General features: G+C 40.3%; 1 protein-coding gene across 1 annotated transcript in view; it reads right to left on the minus strand.

The window, feature by feature from the left end:
• Positions 1 to 22,549, minus strand: part of ELP1 (elongator acetyltransferase complex subunit 1) — a 70,680-nt gene that overhangs the window by 30,228 nt on the left and 17,903 nt on the right. The window contains exons 6-18 of the mRNA XM_043453332.1: positions 16,762 to 16,847; positions 14,571 to 14,667; positions 14,127 to 14,217; positions 12,918 to 13,041; positions 11,894 to 11,987; positions 8,615 to 8,845; positions 7,376 to 7,546; positions 6,468 to 6,567; positions 4,486 to 4,668; positions 1,981 to 2,087; positions 1,557 to 1,660; positions 266 to 319; positions 68 to 173 (exon numbers count right to left, since the gene is read on the minus strand). Coding sequence (XP_043309267.1) covers positions 68 to 173; positions 266 to 319; positions 1,557 to 1,660; positions 1,981 to 2,087; positions 4,486 to 4,668; positions 6,468 to 6,567; positions 7,376 to 7,546; positions 8,615 to 8,845; positions 11,894 to 11,987; positions 12,918 to 13,041; positions 14,127 to 14,217; positions 14,571 to 14,667; positions 16,762 to 16,847 — 1,548 coding nt within the window. The remainder of the gene's footprint in view (positions 1 to 67; positions 174 to 265; positions 320 to 1,556; positions 1,661 to 1,980; positions 2,088 to 4,485; positions 4,669 to 6,467; positions 6,568 to 7,375; positions 7,547 to 8,614; positions 8,846 to 11,893; positions 11,988 to 12,917; positions 13,042 to 14,126; positions 14,218 to 14,570; positions 14,668 to 16,761; positions 16,848 to 22,549) is intronic.

Below are 22,549 nucleotides of genomic sequence, written 5' to 3' on the forward strand. Positions count from 1 at the left end.
TCGAGACTTCAAAGGACAAATGATATTAGAAGAAGGACTATTTTCTATCTTTACACTGAAAACTTACTTTTCAATGAAGCATCTCTCAGGCAAAAGCACTGGCAGGTATGGGAATGAGCTGTCACCAATAAAAACTCATCATATACAGCAAATGATGTGATATTTGATGCAACCTACAATAGGTTGGGGAGGCAAGGGGGAGAGTTAGTTATATTACTTAGAATCAAGATGGAAAAAGATCCAGCATCAAAACAAGCCATGATACCTCAGCGTCATTGATGAAAAAGCGACATCTGTCAGTCAAACCAAGGATACATTCCTGCAAAAAAATAAAATATGAAATTACCAACAATTCTAACCAAACAAGAGTCAAACACAACTTAGCAACTAACCAAACTAGTGAAACCAAATTTTTTTTTTGTTATATGGTTCTACTGTCCTATGATTTCACATTTAAGTCCTTGTAATCAGGACTCAAGATGCCTAAGGTGGTTGGTCCAGGGCAAAGTGATCTATGATGCCATCCGATTCCTCGGAAGCCTTGACATTTCTGTCTCCTACACATCTCAAACATATCACCTTTCACCCCTCACTGCCTCCACTCCAACAGTCACTTCCACTCTCGTCCCTTTCAACATACTCCCACTGGGCAGCCAGAATAACCTTTCCAACCATGAAGCACATCACATTACTCCCTGATTAATATCATCAATTTCTCAGTCTTTGTTAAGTTAGTAAATGCATACTCCTCTGCGTCTAGTCATTGCTTCCATTAGGTTCCTTGAATAAGCTGAGCTCTAAGTTTATTTACAATATGCACAGTTCTTCCTCCCTGAAAAATTCTCCCTTTCTCAGAGATAGAGCTTTCTTTTTCTCCACATCTCAGCACATATACCACCACCTCCTAGAGAGTTTCGCAGACCACCAGAAGTTGGCCTCTGCATCCTCACAGCTACCATCCTCTAATTAGCCTCCATCAATCCTCTTGGTGCTCTACCTCTACACCCTGCTCACTGACTTCACTCTCCTACCAAGAGGGGATGGCCATACCCATATTGCTAGATTAAAACTTCCAGAAGGGCAGGAACTAGTTGGCAGTTTTGTTCTGTAACCACTGCATCCTACCTCCTGCACAATTACAGGCAATTCTAATATTTGATGACTAATAATTTACTCAATACCCATTTCAAGATTACATTTCTGTTGTCCCCAAAAGTTACTAATGAGACTAATTTTGTTAGTTCTGTATGTGTTCTGTTTTGAATGTTCTATACAACTGGGGATAACTCTGCCAACTGCATTTTTTCTATTTTTGAGTTTATACCTCCAAGGAAAGGAATCAACTAACTACTATTGACACATGCGAGGCAACCTCTTAAACCTATTTCATAAACTGAGAAGCTGAGGTTCAGGAAAGCGACGAACTTCTCATTGTTGCCTTGAGATTTACTGGATACTCAGGTCCACTTTCAAAGCACACGCTCTTTCTACTTAATGCTGTCAGCTCCTGGGTCACTGCTCCATGAGGTCAATTTTTCTGCCTTATGTTCACTTACCTCTCCTCCAATCATGGCCAATTCAGTCTGCGTGCACAGGTATGGAAACCGAACAGGAGAGCCACCAGAGTTCTTCCATGGTTCAACCGCCAGACAGGGCGACTCTGCAGGTTTGGCAGATGAGGTTTACCATCTGCTCTTTGCAAAACACTCTCCCATCAGTGCTTGCTAAAACACTTAACGTGCAATTTAAATCATTCTCCAAATGTGTTTCGGAAACTCATGAGAATAATCCAGTTTATTGCAAGAGAAAATACAGGTAGAACACACATGCTGATTCTACTCTACAGATTAAGGATTTCCAGGGTAGTTAAAAGACCTAATAATCAATGTGGCACTTGTAAAACACTCCCAAGTATACTTTCTCAAGATTTAAATATGTATGTAAGTCATAAACATGCTTTCCCAACATTCTGATACTCACCCCAAAGGTACTTAAATATCTGGCCACCAGCCACCTGCAGGGCTACTGACTTGGTCTTGGGGTTGCAACACAGACTGATTATGACCCCATCCACTGTCACCGATGAACTGAGAAGAGTGGGGGGAAAAAAAAGGAGATGAAGAAAACATGAATAGACCATTTTTCTCAAAAGTAGTGACAATTCACTGATTTTGCAAAACAGAAAAAGAAGCAATTTCCCTCTGGTGCTGCACTGCCTCGTTCAATACAATATAAACATAATAAACATGTTTATATACATACTAACACACATATGTTTACACACTAACAGATAAACTACTGCAAGCACAAGCCCAGGTAATGCAATGACCTGTCAACGTGACACATTTTTCACAATGTCAGTAAGTCACGTGTGAAGTCATCAGTCCTATTCTGGCAGCAACTTATGCAACTTATTGTGAATTACAATTTGCTGCCTTCAGTAGACAATGTGGTGTCAATATTTATCTGCCAATATTGGGTTGGCCAAAAAGTTCATTCAGGTTTTTCTATACCCTTGTGCCCAAAACCTGAATGAACTTTTTGGCCAACCCAATACAAACTGCATTAAATAAAGCAGTCAATCTGTAGGAAAGTGAGCATATTCAGTATCTCTATGGCTACTGTACATACCCCTAGAAATCTGTGGGCCTCATTAATGGGAAGAAGGGAAACTGTTAATGCTATTATATTTTTTTCTGAGTCAATGAACCAAAAGTAGACATGTGTGAAAGGAAGTGGAGGTAGCAATAAAAGCAAGCAGTGCCAATGCTAACATATATTCAGAGCTTTTAACCAATCTACCAAAAAAAAAAAAAGCCACAAATTTGGAGAGGATAAATTATCTGTGAAGTCAAGGGAATGGACTCTGGAGGTGCACTGCTGGGCCTGGATCCCAGCTCCACCTCCATTATCTCAGTAAGTTACTGAAACTGCTGTGCCTCAGCTTTAAAATGATAACAGTACATGTCAGAGACGTGTTATGAAAAATAAGTGAGTTAACATAGGGAAAAGCACTTAAAAGAGTACCTTTTACAAAGCATAAGTTATAGTAAATGTTAACTATGAAGAGCTATAAGCTGATTGTGGGACTTTATATTTATCAAACACGTTAATATTTTATATGAATGAAATAGCCTTTTTTGAGAAACAGAAGACAAAGCAGCAGAAATGTATTTTAAATGACTTTTCACTTCCTTTACAGCAAATGAGATAATGGCATTTACCGTTCACAAGATAATGATAAAAAATTTCAGGTTTTGTATAGTAGATATATGCATAATTTAGGCATTTCTAATGTCAATTGCTCTGTTTTCTAAAGGGAGCCCTTGTTAAGTATGCACGTAGTTAGAACATATTCTGCATCTAGACATATTCACAAAAATTTTTTTAAAATATGAAGCATTATTACTCAAAGATTAGAAGGTAATAACAGCACTGGAGTATGTTTCATGAGTACAGTAAAGAAAGGTTCCTAATTTTGCAACAACGGTTTTCAGGATTTAAAGCTAATCAGTGAACCATTAATTACATGTGAATCTAGGGATTATTATCAGTGTATACCTAAGGTGCTGAGTTTTGACACTGGAAACCTGAGGATTTCTCAGAGCTTCCCAGACAATTCTGCTGAACAGTAGGGCTCGCAATACAGAAGAGAGCATTCATTAATGAGACCTGTTAGGTGACAAAGATGCAGTGAGGAATCAAAATGAAACTCAGGGTCAAGGAGCTGTGAAACTTTAGCAAACAAAAACAGAGGAGACTTTCTAGTAGTACACGCAGTCAAGTGCCAAACAAAATTATAGAAGAGGAGGCTAGAAGAAGTATTTTGAAGTCACTACATCAAAATAACTTTAACCCTGAATATTCACTAGAAGGACTCATGCTTCGGCCACCTGATGCAAAGAGCTGACTCACTGGAAAAGACCCTGATGCTGGGAAAGATCGAAGGTGGGAGGACAAAGGGATGACAGAAGATGAGATGGTTGGATCACATCACCAACTCAATGGATGTGAGTTTGAGCAAGCTCCGACAGATGGTGAAGGACAGGGAAGGGCATGCTGCAGTCCATGGGGTCACAAAGAGTCGGACATAACTGAGTCACTGAACAATAACAAGAATATCAGAATGAAGTGCAAATGTAGAGATCTTATAATTGATGAGTTGCTAATTCTCCTAAGCTAACAATTACTTTCTAGAAGGTAAGTATAAGTTGAATTAAAAGTTTTAATATACCTTAAAAACATTTTGCCTCATCTACTGGCATCTGTGTTATTTTTTACCCCTTTCTGGTGCATTTTAGTTTATATTTTGACAGAGCTAAAAATCAGACTTAATGTGTGTGTACAAAAAGAAGCAATCACCCCTCAACCCTGCCCTCTGAATGCAAAAAAAAACCACAAAACAAAACTCCAATGCTCACAAAGGACAAAAGCCTGTATCTATGTGCTTATGAGCATGCGGAATACAGGGAACTGTTCTGATACCTGATTTTGAGCTGTCCCTGCTCGTCGTCCGTCTCAGAAGGGGCCACAGTCAGATGGTGAATGACAGACTGGGGGCCGGACTGACTGTGGCTCACGGCCAGGAAAACGTCTTCCTGAACCCAGGTGAGAAGGCTGAACTTCAGTGGGTTTACTTCTTCAGCTTCACTGTCCTCAGTCTGAATTCTGTTTTAAATATTGAAGAATTTCCAAAGCATGAATAAAACCTTCACGTCACTGAAGTTGTCCTGAATGGAGAATGCAATGCTTTCTACACAGTCAAATCCTCATTATTTGGAGGGACAAAACCTAAGGTAACGTCCAATACTAGAAAATCCAAAAATAATAATGCTTACCTGGCTTAAGAATATGTTTTCTGCTACTTAAAATTAAGTTTCTTACACTCTGAGATTTTTAGATCTGAAGAAACCACTTCAAGAAACTAATTACACAAGAAAAACTGACTGTACTAGGCCCTAATGAATAAAGTCCAGCAGTTTTTCACCGCTCACCAGCATCCAAACAGTCAGCAGGTATCGAGGTCTCAGGGAATCCATCCCTTCCTAAGCGTCTCACAGCAAAATGACTACTTAGCTTAAGAGACGATTTCTGTCTCTAATGCCTTCCTCCGGTAGCATTTAAACACTGGTGGAGGGCCTTGTTTTTCCTACTTCAAATGGGAACTCATGACGGCTACTTCCTGCCATTCAGCTCAAGCAGCAGATCTGGGTGCTCACTGGAGATGCTGGGTTACCAGCCTGATCTTCCCACTCAGTCGGCTCTTCCTGGACTCAAGTCACTCCGCCGCAGCGCAGCCCCACGCAGGCGCGTCCACGCCTCTGGTTCTCCCTGGCCCTCTTCTCCCCGCCACGCCCAAGAGTCTCCATACTTCTCTGGCCATCCTCAACCTATCTCTTTTTCAAGGTTCAAGGTAAGTACTCACTGAATACATGCACATGTGTGGCTGAGACCCCTCACTGTTCTCCTCAAACTATCACAACACTGTTAGTCAGCTGCACTCCAGTACAAAATAAAAAGTTTAAAAAAATAAGTAAATAAAAAAAATTTAAAAAGGTAAATTTATTCATGCCCTTCATGAAATCTTCTCTAAATGACTTAGAGCTATCCTCCTCACAATTTTACAAAATTAAACCACATTCTCAATTGCCTCACACTTTCTAGTTTGTCTTAAATCTGTCCTCTCTTTCCAGTCTATGAAATGAAATAATCCATGTACATGTTCTTTGAAAAACTACTAAGCATTGTACGGTCAGTTCCCAAATCATACAGAGGTTGGAAACATATTCATTTATTAAATATAATGCATATATTTAAGAATTATATATTAAGTATTAAATTCAGTTATTTGTTCATTATTCCCCATTAATTTAGGAATAAATGCTCCCAAGAGACAAAGTAGTACAGTAGTTAAGAACACGGACGTATTAAATAGAATAGAATCAAATTCTGGATTTTCACAGAAATGAACTCATAATTACTATATCCAACTGTTTATAGTAAAGTTTCAATGGAAACACGCCTCCTGGTTTCCAGCCCAAGAGCCTCAAAATGCAGCAACCAAAAGTTCTGCACTGTAGGATGAGATCGAGCAGACACTATGTTAAGTCAGCCACATGTTAGCAATGTATGACTCCTCATTTGTGAAAGCAAATGCACTCTGCTCCATCATCTTCATCTCCATCTTTCCCATGGGGTTTTCCCTGAAGAAAACTCCCCAAAGGATGTTGGGGGAATGGTTTCTAAGTCAGCTTAAGGCTTACACTCCATCACCACCTATCAGCATACATGACGTTCAGATAACTGACTCCCCCAACCAAGGTGAAACACCAGGGCCCAGGTGTTGTATCTATTTCTTGTTCCACTGAGCAACAGGCACAGGATAAGACAGTAATGGTTGGCTGAGTTTAGGACAGAGGCTGGCTGCTCCTGTTTCCAGAGGTCCAAGATAACTAAGAACAACCTACTTGTATCTTTTGTCCAGATGAGGCGTTCTAAGGGAAATTTTAAATCCATTTCCACCCACAGCTCCCAGTTTCACCGTAGAGTCTACGCTTGGACTATCACCTAGGGAAAAAAAAAAAAAAAGCAAATATTGTCATAGTAAACTACAAACATTTTTCCTGATATTAACGACATGAGGTCCTGCATGTTAATGGGGTTCTAAAAGGTAAGCCACTTCACAAATAAAGTAATCTAGAAAATAACCACATCTCAAATTCTTTCCTCAATTTCTGCACCTTTCAGGCTGAGAATTCAACACTTATTTGAAAACAAGGTTACCACAGTCATGCGCCAGTAGAACTCATGGCACAACCATAGAATTCACCAACTCCAGGTTTTTCCAGCACATGAGGAAAGCAACTAGAAAGAGACAGCAGTGGACTGTGGAAGGACAACCCGGTTAGAAATGTAAACACCTAAGTTGAGGTTCTCGCCCCTTTTTGCTCAAGCCAACTTCAAACCCTCTGGCATTCTGTTCCCTCGTCTATATACCTGGAAAACCCCACTCTGACACAGCTCCTAGGAAAGCTGTGAGAGCAACTGAAAATGTGTGCAATGGTAAAGAAAACTGTAAAACATGTGAAGGATGTAATGGGACACTATGTTAATTTCTAGAGCTGAGTACTATTCTTAAAAAACTGACCCTTCAACTTCAATAAAGCAAAAGGAATTGTTCTCCTTAGCCAGAGTAGGATTGAATCTCTGTCCCCCAAAACCCTACAGGTCAATTAAACAGCACAATAATACTGATATTAATTATAAATGTCAAAATTTTTGGAAAACCTAGAGTGAAGGCAACACCAAACTATAATTGACGTTTGTGTAGGAGGGATGTGATTCAGAACATCCTGATAACAGCTTCTGAACATACCACATTTATAGACGGAAATCTGGTTACTGGCGTCTAGGACAGCGAGGTCGTTACTCTTTTCAGGGTGTGCTGAGAACATGACCTGATTTACAGAGTGTGGGAGCTGCAGTCGGTAGGTGCACATGGGAGGTGGAACCACACTCTGCCGGAAGACTGTCACCAACACCCTGTCTGGGAGCAAGAGAGAAGGAGGGTTAGACGCACGGATGTTCAATTTGTAAAACAGAGCCATTTTTAAAAGTCATTGTTGGTGCTTTTATGATGAATAAGCTTGAACACATTGTAGGGGAGAAAAGCAAGAAGCTGGGCTCTGTCTGTATCTGACTACTATCAGCCCTCGACGACAGGCCTGGCTACCTCCGGGCCTCGGGCAGGCCCATCTCTGGGCTTGGAGAGTCAGGTGCCAGGGGCTAGGGCAAGCAGGCCAAAAGGTCAGAGGTCTGGCTTCAAACCTGGGCCTGCAACCAAGCCAGACTAAACCAAAATCCTTAATGCACTTCCCTGCGCACGGATCTGGTAGCAAGGCGTATCTGCTTAAGTCCTCTATACAGAACGTGTGACTGCAAGATCAGTATCGTGACTACTACACAGAACATAAATCGGCACACCAACTCACATTACAATCTTAGGAGCAAGCTTTCCTTTATGTCATCAGCAATAAATGAACTGTCTATTCAGGGGATTATGGCTTTCCCCAGTTTCTTCCCCCTCAGTAAACGAACACCCTCAACCTAATTAAAAAATACCAATCCCATCCTTGAACTAGACAGATGTCATGACCTGAACTGAACATACTGGAAAGGTATATAATTAACAAGCATTTATCAAAAACCAAAGCAACGTAGCAGAGTGGTGCAGGGGTCAAGGTAGGTCTATGTCAGGGGACGAAAACAGGGCTGACACAGGAATGCCACAAGCCTACTGCAGTCTTCCTCTTGACCCAAGGTCAGAAATGTCAGTGTCTTCAAAGTCCCGACAAGTAAACATGTAAAGGTCATGGTTGCAGCTCAACAGGGAGTTGGGGGAGGCGGGTGGAGAGGAGAGACCATGGTTCTTAGGGGAGTACACGCCTCACCGAAGGGTGTTCCCACTGAATCCAAACCAAAAGCACAAGTAAAAACAAAGCGAACAACCAGAATAATCAACTGAACAAAAATCCCCCAGTTCCAGTCAAACCACCACATCTGCAGGCCCCGGCTCAGACCCTCCTGGGCCCACAGACACTTTTCAGCTCCTTACTTCCATCAATAACAGCCACATTTGCCATGTCACTCAAGTTATCTCCCGCACTCCGGTCAGTCGTCCAGCGCCAGTCATAGCAGAGGTAATGCCAGCCTTGACAGAGAACATGGAGCCGGTATGGGGCTACCGGGTCCCACATCAGAGACGCAATCTTGCTCTTCCCACAGGTGTCGAAGGGCAGACTTTGCTTGAGATACCAGTGATAGTTTCCAACAGTCCAGAGCTGAACTGCAGGGGAAAATGAAACGAAGGCCATCAGAGGCAGAGGGCAGAGGACCAGACTTCGCACCACTTGCTAGAGAGGGATGGGGATGCACTTTTCTTTTTCAAATGACCCTTTCTGCTCAGCCTCTTTGTTAAGATAATAATATTAACAATAACTGTTAAAGCAGGACTTCCCTGGAGGCCGAGTGGCTAAGACTCTGTGCTCCCAATGCAGGGAGCCCGAGTTTGATGCCTGGTCCAAGAACTAGAGGCCACATGCCACAACCAAGACTTGGCAGAGTCAAATAAATAAAAATAAATATTAAAAGACCAGCGAAGTGAACACAAAAAAACCTGAAAAGTGTAGCTTTTCATGAGGATAAAATGTTAAGCACTGGGATGACCCAGAGGGATGGGATGGGGAGGGAGGTGGGAGGGAGGTGGGAGGGAGCTTCAGATGGGGAACACATGTAAATCCATGGCTGATTCATGTCAATGTATGGCAAAAGCCACTACAATAATGTCAAGTAATTAGCCTCCAATAAATGAAAAAATAAAAAAATAAAGAGCTCTATGGGAGAGAATGGGAAAAAAAAAAAAAGATGTTAAGCATCAGTAAGGCCAGAAGCACACACGTTCATTTTTGCCTCTACCTTCACACTTTATGATCGTTAGGATGGAAAGCTACCAACATAGGACAGGGCCTTAGTGAGCTGTTTTTTCAAAGACTTAGAAAGAAAATTTGGCCATTAGATTAAAATGCCCAACCCAAGAGCACTAGACTAGCATCATTACATTGCATTATGCTTAAGATGTTTACTATTTTCTTCTAGCTGTTTTGCATACAGTTAAATCCACGGGAGATTATATGCAATTACCCTTTGCAACATCTCTTAAAAGAACAAGACCTAAACCTGCAAGGTGCAAGAAGCAGGAAGCAGCTGGTCAAAGAGCATAAACCTTTAGTTACAAGTCCCAGGGATCTAATGTAGTGTGGTGACTACAGTTAATACTACCGTATTGTATACTTGAAAGTTGCTAAGAGAGTAGACTTCAGATGGCCTCACCATAACAACAACAAAAAATGATAATTCTATTAAGTGAAGATTGAGTTAATCAACCTATTGTGGTAAACACTTCAGTGTATATGCATGTATCAAATCATCACATTATACCTCCTGAATGTACTAGTTACATGTCAATTAGATCTCAATAAAGCTGGGGGGAAAAAAAGACCTAATCACGTCACAGCCAGCTTTTTATTAAACAGATGATAGCTATCATAAATGATAGCTCAGTCGGTAAAGAATCTGCCTGAAATACAGGAGACCTGGGTTCGATTCCTCAGTCAGGAAGATCCCTTGGAGAAGGAAATGGCGACCCAGTCCAGTATTCTTGCCTGGAGAATCCCATGGACAGAGGAGCCTGGCGGGCTACAGTCCACGGGGTCACAAGAACTGGACATGACTTAGTGACTAAACCACCACCACCACCATACATAAATGAATATTTTAATTGTATTAAGGAATTTCTTTTCTTTAAGCATCTCCCTGATCACTAACTCTTCACTCAGCAATCACAGCAAATCCAACCTAGTTCTTGAACCAGGTTATTATAAACACTTCCACCGAGCTCTGGGTTAAGTTAGATCACACACTCACGCTCTGAGGACAGGTATTGCGGCTCTCCTTGCACTAACACTTGCCCTATGAGCATATCACAGGGCCAGCCATGAACACCTGGTGAATCAGTGGTTCTCCACTCTGGCTGCACCTTTAAAAAAAATCACCTGGAAGCTCTTTTTAATAAAATTAAATATCGACATATAGTCTCCACTATAACACACTGAAAGCAACTCTGAGATGAGGCCTGGATAGCAATTTTTTTCCTAAAGGTGCAGCCAGGGTCGAGAACTATTGTGATGAATGAATGAATGAACTTCCAAATAACATTTCTGCTAAAGTTCTAGTAATTAAACGCTTTGAAAGCCACTCAGAAAATAAATGAAAAGATTTATGGAAAAAAATGTTCAGCATACTGCTATTGATGACAGTGAAAAATTACAAAACTTTAAATGTGTAACAAAATAGGATTTAATAAACAGTAGCATAAAGCAATATATAGCAATTTAAAATGATACACATATCTGAAATGGAAATAGTTTGAGATACATTGTAAAAGCAAGCTATAAACCTATAGGTATCATACTTACATATTTAACAAAAATGAGATCATAGCTATACTGAGACATATACATAAAACCTAGGAAGACAAGAAAATTTTAATAATGACTATTATTGAGTGATAGAATTATGGAAGAACTTTTTTCTTCCCATCTTTATTTTCTAATGTTTTCACATTTTACATATATACTGAAAATAATATTTACAATTTGATTTACCATTTAAAATCTGTAAGATTCTTTCTTATATCTAACCTCATTTCTCTTTCACTTCCACAGTATTCCTTTGGCTAACATTCTGATTTGCTACAGTAATATCATCCATGAAGAAAAAGCAATAATGACTTGGTTATTTGATACGTCAACTTGGCTAGGCTGTGGTGTCTAGTTGTTTGATGGAACACTAGTCTAGATGTTGCTGGGAAGGTATTGTGCAGATGTGATTAAACTTTCAAATCAGCTGACTTTAAGTACAGCAGATTAGCCTCCATAATGTGGACAGATCTCATCCAAAGAGTTTATGACCTTAAGGGCAAAACCTGAGGCTTCCCAGAGGAAAAGGAATTTTGCCCCAAGACTGTAGCACAGAATCCTGTCCGAGTTTCCAGATTGTGGGCCTGTCTTATCTTAGATTCTGGACTCAAGACTGCAACATCAACTCTTCACTAATTTTCCAACCAGCCAGCCTACCCTGATTCTATTTCTCTAGGGAACTCTGCCTGATACATAACTGAAATCATCCCATGAAAATTCCATAACCACTCCCTCATCTCTACCTGCCTGCTCAGGTGTCTTTGATCCATTTCAGGACTAAGTGGAAGGGACAAAGGAAACTACTACTTTCAACTTCACTCTATGGGGCAGAAGCCGAGATATCCGTGCTGTCTTACCATAGGTTTTCAGAGATGAATTTTCTTCCCTCTGAAGTTCTTCCAACCAAACTGCAAGCACAGTGGAATCTGCATTCCAGAAAAGGCCATTAACCTAATAGGGAAAAAAGACCTGTCATTGGCCTTTAACTATATATTTATCTCAAAATCTTTACAAAAGCTGCATTTCCTACTCTCACAAGTCAAATAATTCCACAGTGGAGTCGATCCCTAGCTGTAAATTATTAACCTATGGAGTTATTAAGCATATCTGTCATCACATGTAGAGGACATTTTAAAAAATGCATTATGTTTAAATACTTAACCAAATGCAAGGTGATATTTTTAGACAATCAGGGAAATTTGATTACAAACTAGGTATTAGATAATATTAATAAATTATTACTAACTTTGTAAGGTGCGATAATGGAATTGTGGTTACATAATGAAAAATGTTCTTAACTGTTAGAGAAAAGAATATTGAAAATAAGATTTCTAGAATGAAAATCCTAGGAAATTTTTACAAAATGTGTGTCTGTGTGTGTGTATGTAGGCCAGAGAGTAAATAACAGATGACAATAATTTTGAAAAATGCTGGTATATATCTGATGAAAGTAAGTAATAGGCACATAGGAGTTCATTAAACTCTTCTCTCAATTTTTATTATATTTATCATGATTTGTTTCTGATCCCACAAAGATCCAAATGGTACACAACCTTCTTAAGGATTAAATGTTATAAGTGACAAGTATCTTTATCACTGGAAGAATTACGCTTTTGTCAAAATAAACAATAAAAACTAGCATTTCTATTTCTTTTCTGTGTTTTATCTAGTGTGAGGAAAGAATGCCATTTTTCCCTCTGCAAAACCTCCTTAAGAAAAACAACTTCTGTTTTGCAAAAACCAAATTCAGTCATAGGAAGCCACTGTTTTTGTTACTAACTATTCTGGGGCTTCTGTTTACACACCCATATCAGACACAAACTTTCTCTACAACTGTGGACAGTCCTCTAAATTTGATGGTGAAAGAACTAAGGCACCTACCTTAACCTCATCTTTGAAGAAAGGAAGTGTAAACTGTCCATGGATAAGTCCATTTTTCTCAAAAAACACAACATCCTGCTGATTGGGTTTATCTTGCGTAGAAGCAATCAAACTGCCTGAAGGCCTAAAAGCAAAAGCCCAGAGTGTCAGAACATCCAAAAGTTCACCCAGCTGGTGAAGAACAAGATGAAATTCAAAGAAACAATTTTTTTCTACAAAAACAAGAAGCCTCCACCCAAGGAAGTTTTAAATTCTGCATTTCCTGGCAAGCAGTCACCCTAGTGTGGGACTCAATCTACCCAGAGGAGGCAGTGCCTTTTCCTGATTTGTCCACACAAAGATTCTATTTGCCCACAAAGCATCAGATTTAGATTGCACTTGGCTGACTTTCGAAAAATACCAATAAACTATTTAAACCATTCCCAGTATAATGTCCAATAATGCCACAACCTACTTCTCCTTCAATTTTATGTCTTCAGTAATATTCCATGTATTCAGTAATGCTCAGGTAAGCAGTCTTAAAGACTTCTCAATCTACTGAAAAAAGCTTGATCGCTGCATCCTGTTTTTATCTGTCTCTAGAATTTTAATTTAAATACATCTCTCTCTCTGCACTATCATCCAACTGCCACTCAAACAATGGTGGGAAACAGATGTTTAAAACCTAGAGACCTAGGTTTTGCCTATAACAGATGCTTCTGAGACAGAAGCTATTTCTTCTAACTATAATCAGGACAGCCACATGTGACAAGAAGGTGTGACCTGCAAAAGGGTACTGGGTCAACAGGTGAATTGGGCCCAAATGCAGCCTGCCCGTTCTTCAGCGAACAGGTCCCCTTCGTGTGGGAGCTTGTGCAGAGAATGGAAGTCCCTTTCCTAGTCTTCCCCAAAGCGCCACTGCCCCTCCGAACTTTGCAGACTGCGACTTCCCTTCTGAGCACCTCTTTGTTTTACACAGTGGATTCCCGTAGGCCCTGCCTACAGCAACAAAACGTGTGGGTTTTGCAATGATGAGGTCTGTGAAGCTCAGAATTTACTACTCAAACCACATTCAGACTTCAGAAAACTAAGAAAGATCCAGGCTTATAGTCAAATGAGAACAAGTAATTATGCTCTTGTGATTTATAAATGCCTACATTCAATAGGTACCACCACCCCTACCCTCGTTCTCTCTGGGGAGGAAGTTACGAGACTCCTTCTCCCACTCACTTCCAAGCCAGAGCAGGTCCCAGTCCCGCCACGGGCTCACTGGTTGACTGTAAAGCGAACTCCCGGCTCCACACTCTGACCTTTCGAGCCCCTGTGCAGCAGAAAGAGGGGGAAGAAATGACAACGACAAAACTTGGAGCACTGTGATAAATGCCGCCAAGTCAGAACTTCCAAACGTCTTCCTTGTTAATAAAAACTATCAAGGTTTTACAAAGCCAACTAGATTAATCTTGCTAAAAAGTTGTACCTAATATGTAGGAGGCTGGACCAAACAGCCTCAAAGAACTCTTCTAATGCTTAGTTCTTTATGCATTTAGCACCTAAAGCAGCACATTGTTAGATCATGTGCAATGAAAGTAAACCCTCGGAGCAAAAGAAAGAAAAACTCCCTGAACTAAGGAAGATTTTTTAAAAGTTTTATTTAACTGCAACTTATTTCCATACCTGTTTCTGGACAAACAACACTCACAGCAAAAAACTGCCCATCGCCACGCCAGGTAACTTGTGGTCTATGGTCATCCCAGGGCAAAGCAGACTCGTGCTAAAGAGAGGGAAAAACACAGATGTTACTGGGGGCCTTAAATGATCTAGAATCTAACAGTCTCAGGCTATTAAAGCTATATTTTTTATGTAAGGTTTAACCTACTTAGAAAATGAGATTCACAGAACCCTCGAGAACCCTTCTGGTTGGGCCCTTAGACCCAGAAATCCTCAACCTAAAACAAGACAAAATCCTTCTCTGGGCATTAGAAAGTGGCCTCTAAGCACAGCAACAGAGAAAGAGCTGAAGATCTAGATATTAAAAATATTAAAACAAAGGAATCTATCAGGTAACTATATACGGAAATAAATGTTTGTCTCAATTTGAGAGAGTAGCATGTTATTTACTGTGTAAGCTTTGCAACAGTGCACAGAAGAATGAAGAAGATGAGAGGAAGGTGGGCAAGGAACAGCTAGAGGAGATAAGCCAGCAGCCATGATGAAAACATGGATAAGCGTCTCGTTCCGCAGCACAGAAGGAAGAAAGGTTTCAAGTGCCACTTGCATCTTAGTCCTGAAAGCCTTGAAGACAGAAGCCAATTCTGCTGGGCTGGGGACCAGTGACCACCTGGGCAGCCTTCATCAGCTTCCAGGACAGCTAAGTCAGAATGGCGCTAATGCTACAACCAGCACAGCAGGGGATACACAGCAGCCTAACAAGGTTTATTCTCAATGACACTGCCCTGCAGCACAGAATGCAAACTTCCTCCAGTGAAGGGCTGAGACAAAGGATGAGTTACATGAAATAAATTATGGATGGGAAATGCAAATGGCAGGCAGTGTACGATTTTCATCTATTCTAGAAGGTCAGCTCAGGCAAATTTCCCATGTAGTACAGACAAAAATGCTTCCATTTTATTCCATCCTACAAAAGGCCCATATCCTGGGATGATCCTCAATTCATCTCTCTCTCACCCCACATCTGATCTATTATCAATAAATCCTGTAGGCTCTATCTTCAAAATGTATCCAGCAAGAAGGAAAACATAAGAATTTCATCCAAGAAGAGAAATCAGGAAAAGAAAAAAAATCTAATATAAACGTATATAGGAAAAGTATAAAATCATACATGTGAATTCTCAACAATGAATACAGGAGAGCAGCTCCTTCTAGGGAGGAAGCGGAAGAATGTCAGGAAGGGATACAGAGTGTTTCATTTCTGTCTGCAATGAATTTGTTTTTTTAATAAATATTGGTTATAATTATTCTCTTTGTGGAAAAAAAAATGACAAACTAACTTAGCAATATGAAAGAAAGAGAGGATCTTTCTCATTCCCTAATGTCTCTAAACAGCTTATGTCCATGACCACCCTCTATGTGTGAAACAGAGCAGGACCCTATGGTGATCCTTGCCCCCCACCCCACCCCCGCCACCATGGCCTCAGCTTGCCTTCTGTCCATGGAAAAACTTCAGCTAAACAATAAATTCAATCAGAGAAGTGAGAAAAACAAAGAAACAAAGAAAAACAGCCAAACAAGACTAAGTAATAATAGTTTAGTCATTAAGCATAGTCAAGGACCTTTAATTCCTCAACGGCCATAGCCAATTTTCTGAGCCATGTCCTGTGAGCTATCTTAGAGATTCTAAAACCCCCACTGGGTCAAAGAAGTTAACTACACGGTGACCGGACTGTAGCCATGACATAAGCTGCCGCAATTCTGAGAAATGGCCTCAAAGAAACGGGAACAAACTGAACCTAGAACTAAAGATTACCTGTACTTAAAATAATCAAGATGACATGGATCAGACCACCGCATGACCAATTTCAAGGTGACTGCCAGAGTTGACTTTACTGTTTCTGCATGTAGTCCTGTCACTCAGCCTATAAAAACTCTTGCCCGATGGTTGCTCGGGTGGGGCTGGGGGGCAGGGAATGCCAGCCTTTGGAGAGGAGTGCACCCCCTTCCCCTCTCAGTTGTCAGCATCCGGAATAAAGCAAACTTTCCTTTCCACCAACTCTGCCTCTTGATTGGCTTTAGAGCAGCAAGCTGTTGGATCCCTTTCTGTAACATCTAGACACTCAAGAGTTCCTGGTGGGTAGCAGAACTTCTATTTTTTCCAAACAAAGTTCTTTATCCATCAGACCAACCTTACCATTTGCATCTGAAAAGCTGCTTGCCTGCCTTCAGATCCATGGAACTGCGTCTCCTTCCTGCCCCAACCAACAGTGATGAACTTGCCTAGAGAACAATTGAGTGAGAACATGCAAGACAATAAGTTAAATAAAATAAAAGCCGATTCAAGAAGTTGGGTCCCCTGAGACCTCTCAATAAATTGACCAGCAGTCAAGATGTTAAAAACCTATGTTTCACATTATATGCTCAGTGATTTTGAAGACTCTGAAATACTCTTATTTTGGAACATTACTGCCATCATATATAAATTACCTTGATGACAGTCAGCAATCTACCTCACTTGACAAGAAGAACGAAACGTGAAAAATCTATGTGATATGTTTATGGATAACAAAAAGATAAGAACTAAGAGCTGGGAATAAAATTCCAATTTTAAATGTTCAATTTGCTAAATGTATTCAACCTCCTTGCTAGTGAGGGAGATCTTGGATTATGGAATTCAACTCCTCACAGAGACAGAGACTGAGACGCCCTCAGGGACAGAGGCCAAAATTAGATCACAGGGCTTCTGCCTTCCAAGTTGGGCTTCTTTCTAAATCATAATGCTGAGCTTACTACCTAAAACATAAAGTCAAAACTGCTGAAATGATGCAGCTCTTCTGTTCCTGGAAGTAGGATCTGGCATCCTCCAGATGTACAGCTACGACAGAGATGTTCTTGAGAGCAGGATCCAAATACTTCCTCCCTACAACTGATGCTGACCCTGCTGAAGCAGGGCTGCTTATAATTTCTATGAATTATGGGTTGGCACGACTGTTTCCAGTCTGCTCTGCTGGGGCACATCCAAGTATCGTATGGATCACACCGCAGAGCATGCCCTGCTGCTGTATGCAAACAGTAGTGCCTACCCTGGTGCATGCCCCTGGGTTTCTACGCAAAAGTTTCCACAGAGAGGTAAAGGGTCTGGAGGGAAGCAAAAAACCTTTCCCAGTGGGGGATCAGATAATAAGTGATGGGACTACCACAGAAATCAGCTAACTACAGCCTCATTACAAATCATTACAGCATCATTACAAATAAAGTTGTACCGGAGCACAGCCAAACCCATTTCTTTATGTATTATCTCTAGGTGCTTCCCTACTTCGTCAGCAGAGTTAGATAGCTGCAACAGAGACCATACGGCCTGTAAAGCTGAAAAACATTACTATCCAGCTCTTTACAGAACAAGTTTGACAACAGGGTTAGAAGAACCACATCTATTCACCACTTCAGAGTGACTTTTTGTACTGACAAATACATTTTTAAGACCCAGGACCCTGCCTTGGACTCCTCCTCCCTTGATATACTCCATCAGACTTATGAAAAAGTTGGCAGGATGAACTAGAGAGCACTTTCCCATGCAAAGCTGTGTGCTTCTTACCTCTATGACAACCTCTATGACTGTCCTCAAAGCTGGATGCCCCAGAGTCCCACCCTGGACCCTAGATCCAGCTCCATACCTGCTCCCTGAGCTAGCAAAACTGTAGCTTCTGTCAATGACTCCCAGTCCACAGCTCTGGCTTCTGCTGAGCATCAGCTCCTAATTTACCTGCTTCATGTGGTGACCCCATATGGCCCTTCAACAAATTCAAAACAGAACTCGCCACCCACCTCTTACAGACCACATTTCCCCACCCTTCCTCTCAGATACTGGCATCTTTATTTTCACAACCTGAGTTTCCGGCTACAGTCCAACTAAACTTTCTCCTTCACCTTACACACCAAAAGCCTATTTAGTTCATTCTCTAAACTGGTATTTCTCAAACTAGCTAGGGCAAAAGAGGAACCAGGCATGTATATTCCAAAAATGTTTCTCATAATTCCAAAAACTGTATTCCTATCTTCACTGAGAATCAAAACTTTTCTGCATTTTTTCCCCTTTTCTAGTCCCACACCCACCTTCATCTCTCACCTGGGTTCCTGTAGCAGCTTCCTACCAGGTCACCCTGTCTCCAGTCTCTTCCCTCTCCAACAATCAATTGTGTATCATCAAAACCTTTCATGACTGATCTCCTATAATTCACTGTCTAACTTCTCTATCAAACTTAATCAAAATCTCTCCCTTTTATTTCATTCCACATCCACATCCTCTCACTAGGCAATGCTGAAGTACTCACAGTTGCCTGAACCAGCCAACACATGTCAAAGGCTTCTATGAAACATCCCTGCCTTGGAAAGAACTGATTCAGTTACTTGGACCACTCCCCCATCCTCAACCCTCACCTACTCAACACCAGATAAGCCAGAGCTCAGCTCAAGTTGGCCTCCTCTGGGAAGTCTTCCCTCCCCATGACCCCTTTCCTCTCCTTCTGTCACCCTAATACTTGCAATGTTCTGTTATTATTGAACCAACGGGATCCCTTAAGGGAAAAGCAGTTTTAGCCACAGTACCAAACACACTGCTGGGTTCACAGTACCTACTCAAACATTATTTCTGAACAAATTATTTTTGAATGAAAAAATGATACATCAAGAAACAAGAAAAAAGCCAAATAAATAACCTAACTCTACACCTAAAGCAATCAGAGAAGGAAGAAATGAAGAACCCCAGGGTTAGCAGAAGGAAAGAAATCTTAAAAATCAGGGCAGAAATAAATGCAAAAGAAACTAAAGAGACCATAGCAAAAATCAACAAAGCTAAAAGCTGGTTTTTTTGAAAAAATAAACAAAATTGACAAACCATTAGCAAGACTCATTAAGAAACAGAGAAGAACCAAATTAACAAAATTAGAAATGAAAATGGAGAGATCACAACAGACAACACTGAAATACAAAGGATCATAAGAGACTACTACCAACAGCTCTATGCCAATAAAATGGACAACTTGGATGAAATGGACAAATTCTTAGAAAAGTATAACTTTCCAAAAGTGAACCAGGAAGAAATAGAAGATCTTAACAGACCCATCACAAGCAAGGAAATCAAAACTGTAATCAAAAATCTTCCAGCAAACAAAAGCCCAGGACCAGATGGCTTCACAGCTGAATTCTACCAAAAAATTTAGAGAAGAGCTAACACCTATCTTACTCAAACTCTTCCAGAAAATTGCAGAAGAAGGTAAGCTTCCAAACTCATTCTATGAGGCCACCATCACCCTAATTCCAAAATCAGACAAAGATGCCACAAAAAAAGAAAACTACAGGCCAATATCACTGATGAACATAGATGCAAAATCCTTAACAAAATTCTAGCAAACAGAATCCAACGACATATTAAAAAAATCATACACCATGACCAAGTGGGCTTTATCCCAGGAATGCAAGGATTCTTTAATATCCGCAAATCAATCAATGTAATACACCACATTAACAAATTGAAAGATAAAACCATATGATTATCTCAATAGATGCAGAGAAAGCCTTTGACAAAATTCAACACTCATTTATGATTAAAACTCTCCAAAAAGCAGGAATAGAAGGAACATACCTCAACATAATAAAAGCTATATATGACAAACACACAGCAAGCATCACCCTCAATGGTGAAAAATTGAAAGCATTTCCCCTGAAATCAGGAACAAGACAAGGGTGCCCACTCTCACCACTACTGTTCAACATAGTGTTGGAAGTTTTGGCCACAGCAATCAGAGCAGAAAAAGAAGTAAAAGGATCCAGATAGGAAAAGAAGTGAAACTCTCGTTGTTTGCAGATGACATGATCCTCTATATAGAAAACCCTAAAGACTCTACCAGAAAATTACTAGAACTAATCAATGAATATAGTAAAGTTGCAGGATATAAAATTAACACACAGAAATCCCTTGCATTCCTATATACAAACAATGAAAAAACAGAAAGAGAAATTAAGGAAACAATACCATTCACCATTGCAACAAAAAGAATAAAATACTTAGGAGTATATCTACCTAAAGAAACAAAATGACCTATACATAAGAAAACTTATAAACACTGATGAAAGAAATCAAAGAGGACACAAACACTGGAGAAAGCAACCGTATTCATGGATTGGAAGAATCAATATTGTCAAAATGGCTATTCTACCCAAAGCAATCTATAGATTCAATGCAATCCCTATCAAGCTACCAACGGTATTTTTCACAGAACTAGACCAAAGAATTTCACAATTTGTATGGAAATACAAAAAACCTCGAATAGCCAAAGTAATCTTGAGAAAGAAGAATGGAACTGGAGGAATCAACCTGCCTGACTTCAGACTCTACTACAAAGTCACAGTCATCAAGACAGTGTGGTACTGGCACAAAGACAGGAATATAGACCAATGGAACAGAATAGAAAGCCCAGAGATAAATCCACGAACCTATGGACACCTTATCTTTGACAAAGGAGGCAAGGATATACAATGGAAAAAAGACAACCTCTTTAACAAGTGGTGCTGGGAAAACTGGGAAAACTGGTCAACCACTTGTAAAAGAATGAAACTAGAACACTTCTAACACCATACACAAAAATAAACTCAAAATGGATTAAAGATCTAAATGTAAGACCAGAAACTATAAAACTCCTAGAGGAGAACATAGGCAAAACACTCTCCGACATAAATCACAGCAAGATCTCTATGACCCACCTCCCAGAATATTGGAAATAAAAGCAAAACTAAACAAATGGGATCTAATGAAACTTAAAAGCTTTTGCACTACAAAGGAAACTATAAGTAGGTGAAAAGACAGCCGTCAGATTGGGAGAAAATAATAGCAAATGAAGAAACAGACAAAGGATTAATCTCAAAAATATACAAGCAACTCCTGCAGCTCAATTCCAGAAAAATAAATGACCCAATCAAAAAGTGGGCCAAAGAACTAAACAGACATTTCTCCAAGAAGACATACAGATGGCTAACAAACACATTAAAAGATGCTCAACATCACTCATTATCAGAGAAATGCAAATCAAAACCACAATGAGGTACCATTACACGCCAGTCAGGATGGCTGCTATCCAAAAGTCTACAAGCAATAAATGCTGGAGAGGGTGTGGAGAAAAGGGAACCCTCTTTACACTGTTGGTGGGAATGCAAACTAGTACAGCCACTATGGAGAACTGTGTGGAGATTCCTTAAAAAAAAAACTGGAAATAGAACTGCCATATGACCCAGCAATACCACTTCTGGGCATACACACTGAGGAAACCAGATCTGAAAGAGACACATGCACCCCAATGTCATCCGCAGCACGTTTATAATGCCAGACATGGAAGCAACCTTAGATTCCATCAGCAGATGAATGGATAAGGAAGCTGTGGTACATATACACCATGGAATTTTACTCAGCCGTCAAAAAGAATTCATTTGAACCAGTCCTAATGAGATGGATGAAACTGGAGCCCCTTATACAGAGTGAAGTAAGCCAGAAAGATAAAGAACATTACAGCATACTAACACATATATATGGAATTTAGAAAGATGGTAACGATAAACCTATATGCAAAACAGAAAAAGAGACACAGAAATACAGAACAGACTTTTGAACTCTGTGGGAGAAGGTGAGGGTGGGATGTTTCAAAAGAACAGCATGTATACTATCTATGGTGAAACAGATCACCAGCCCAGGTGGGATGCATGAGACAAGTGCTCGGGCCTGGTGCACTGGGAAAACCCAGAGGAATCGGGTGGAGAGGGAGGTGGGAGGGGGGATCGGGATGGGGAATAAGTGTAAATCTATGGCTGATTCATATCAATGTATGACAAAACCCACTGAAATGTTGTGAAGTAACTAGCCTCCAACTAATAAAAAAATTAAAAAAAAAAAAAAAAAATACAAGATGTAATCCTAGCAAGAGTAAGGGCTCTAA

The sequence above is a fragment of the Cervus canadensis genome, chromosome 30, assembly GCF_019320065.1.
Source record: "Cervus canadensis isolate Bull #8, Minnesota chromosome 30, ASM1932006v1, whole genome shotgun sequence".
Lineage (NCBI taxonomy): Eukaryota > Metazoa > Chordata > Mammalia > Artiodactyla > Cervidae > Cervus > Cervus canadensis.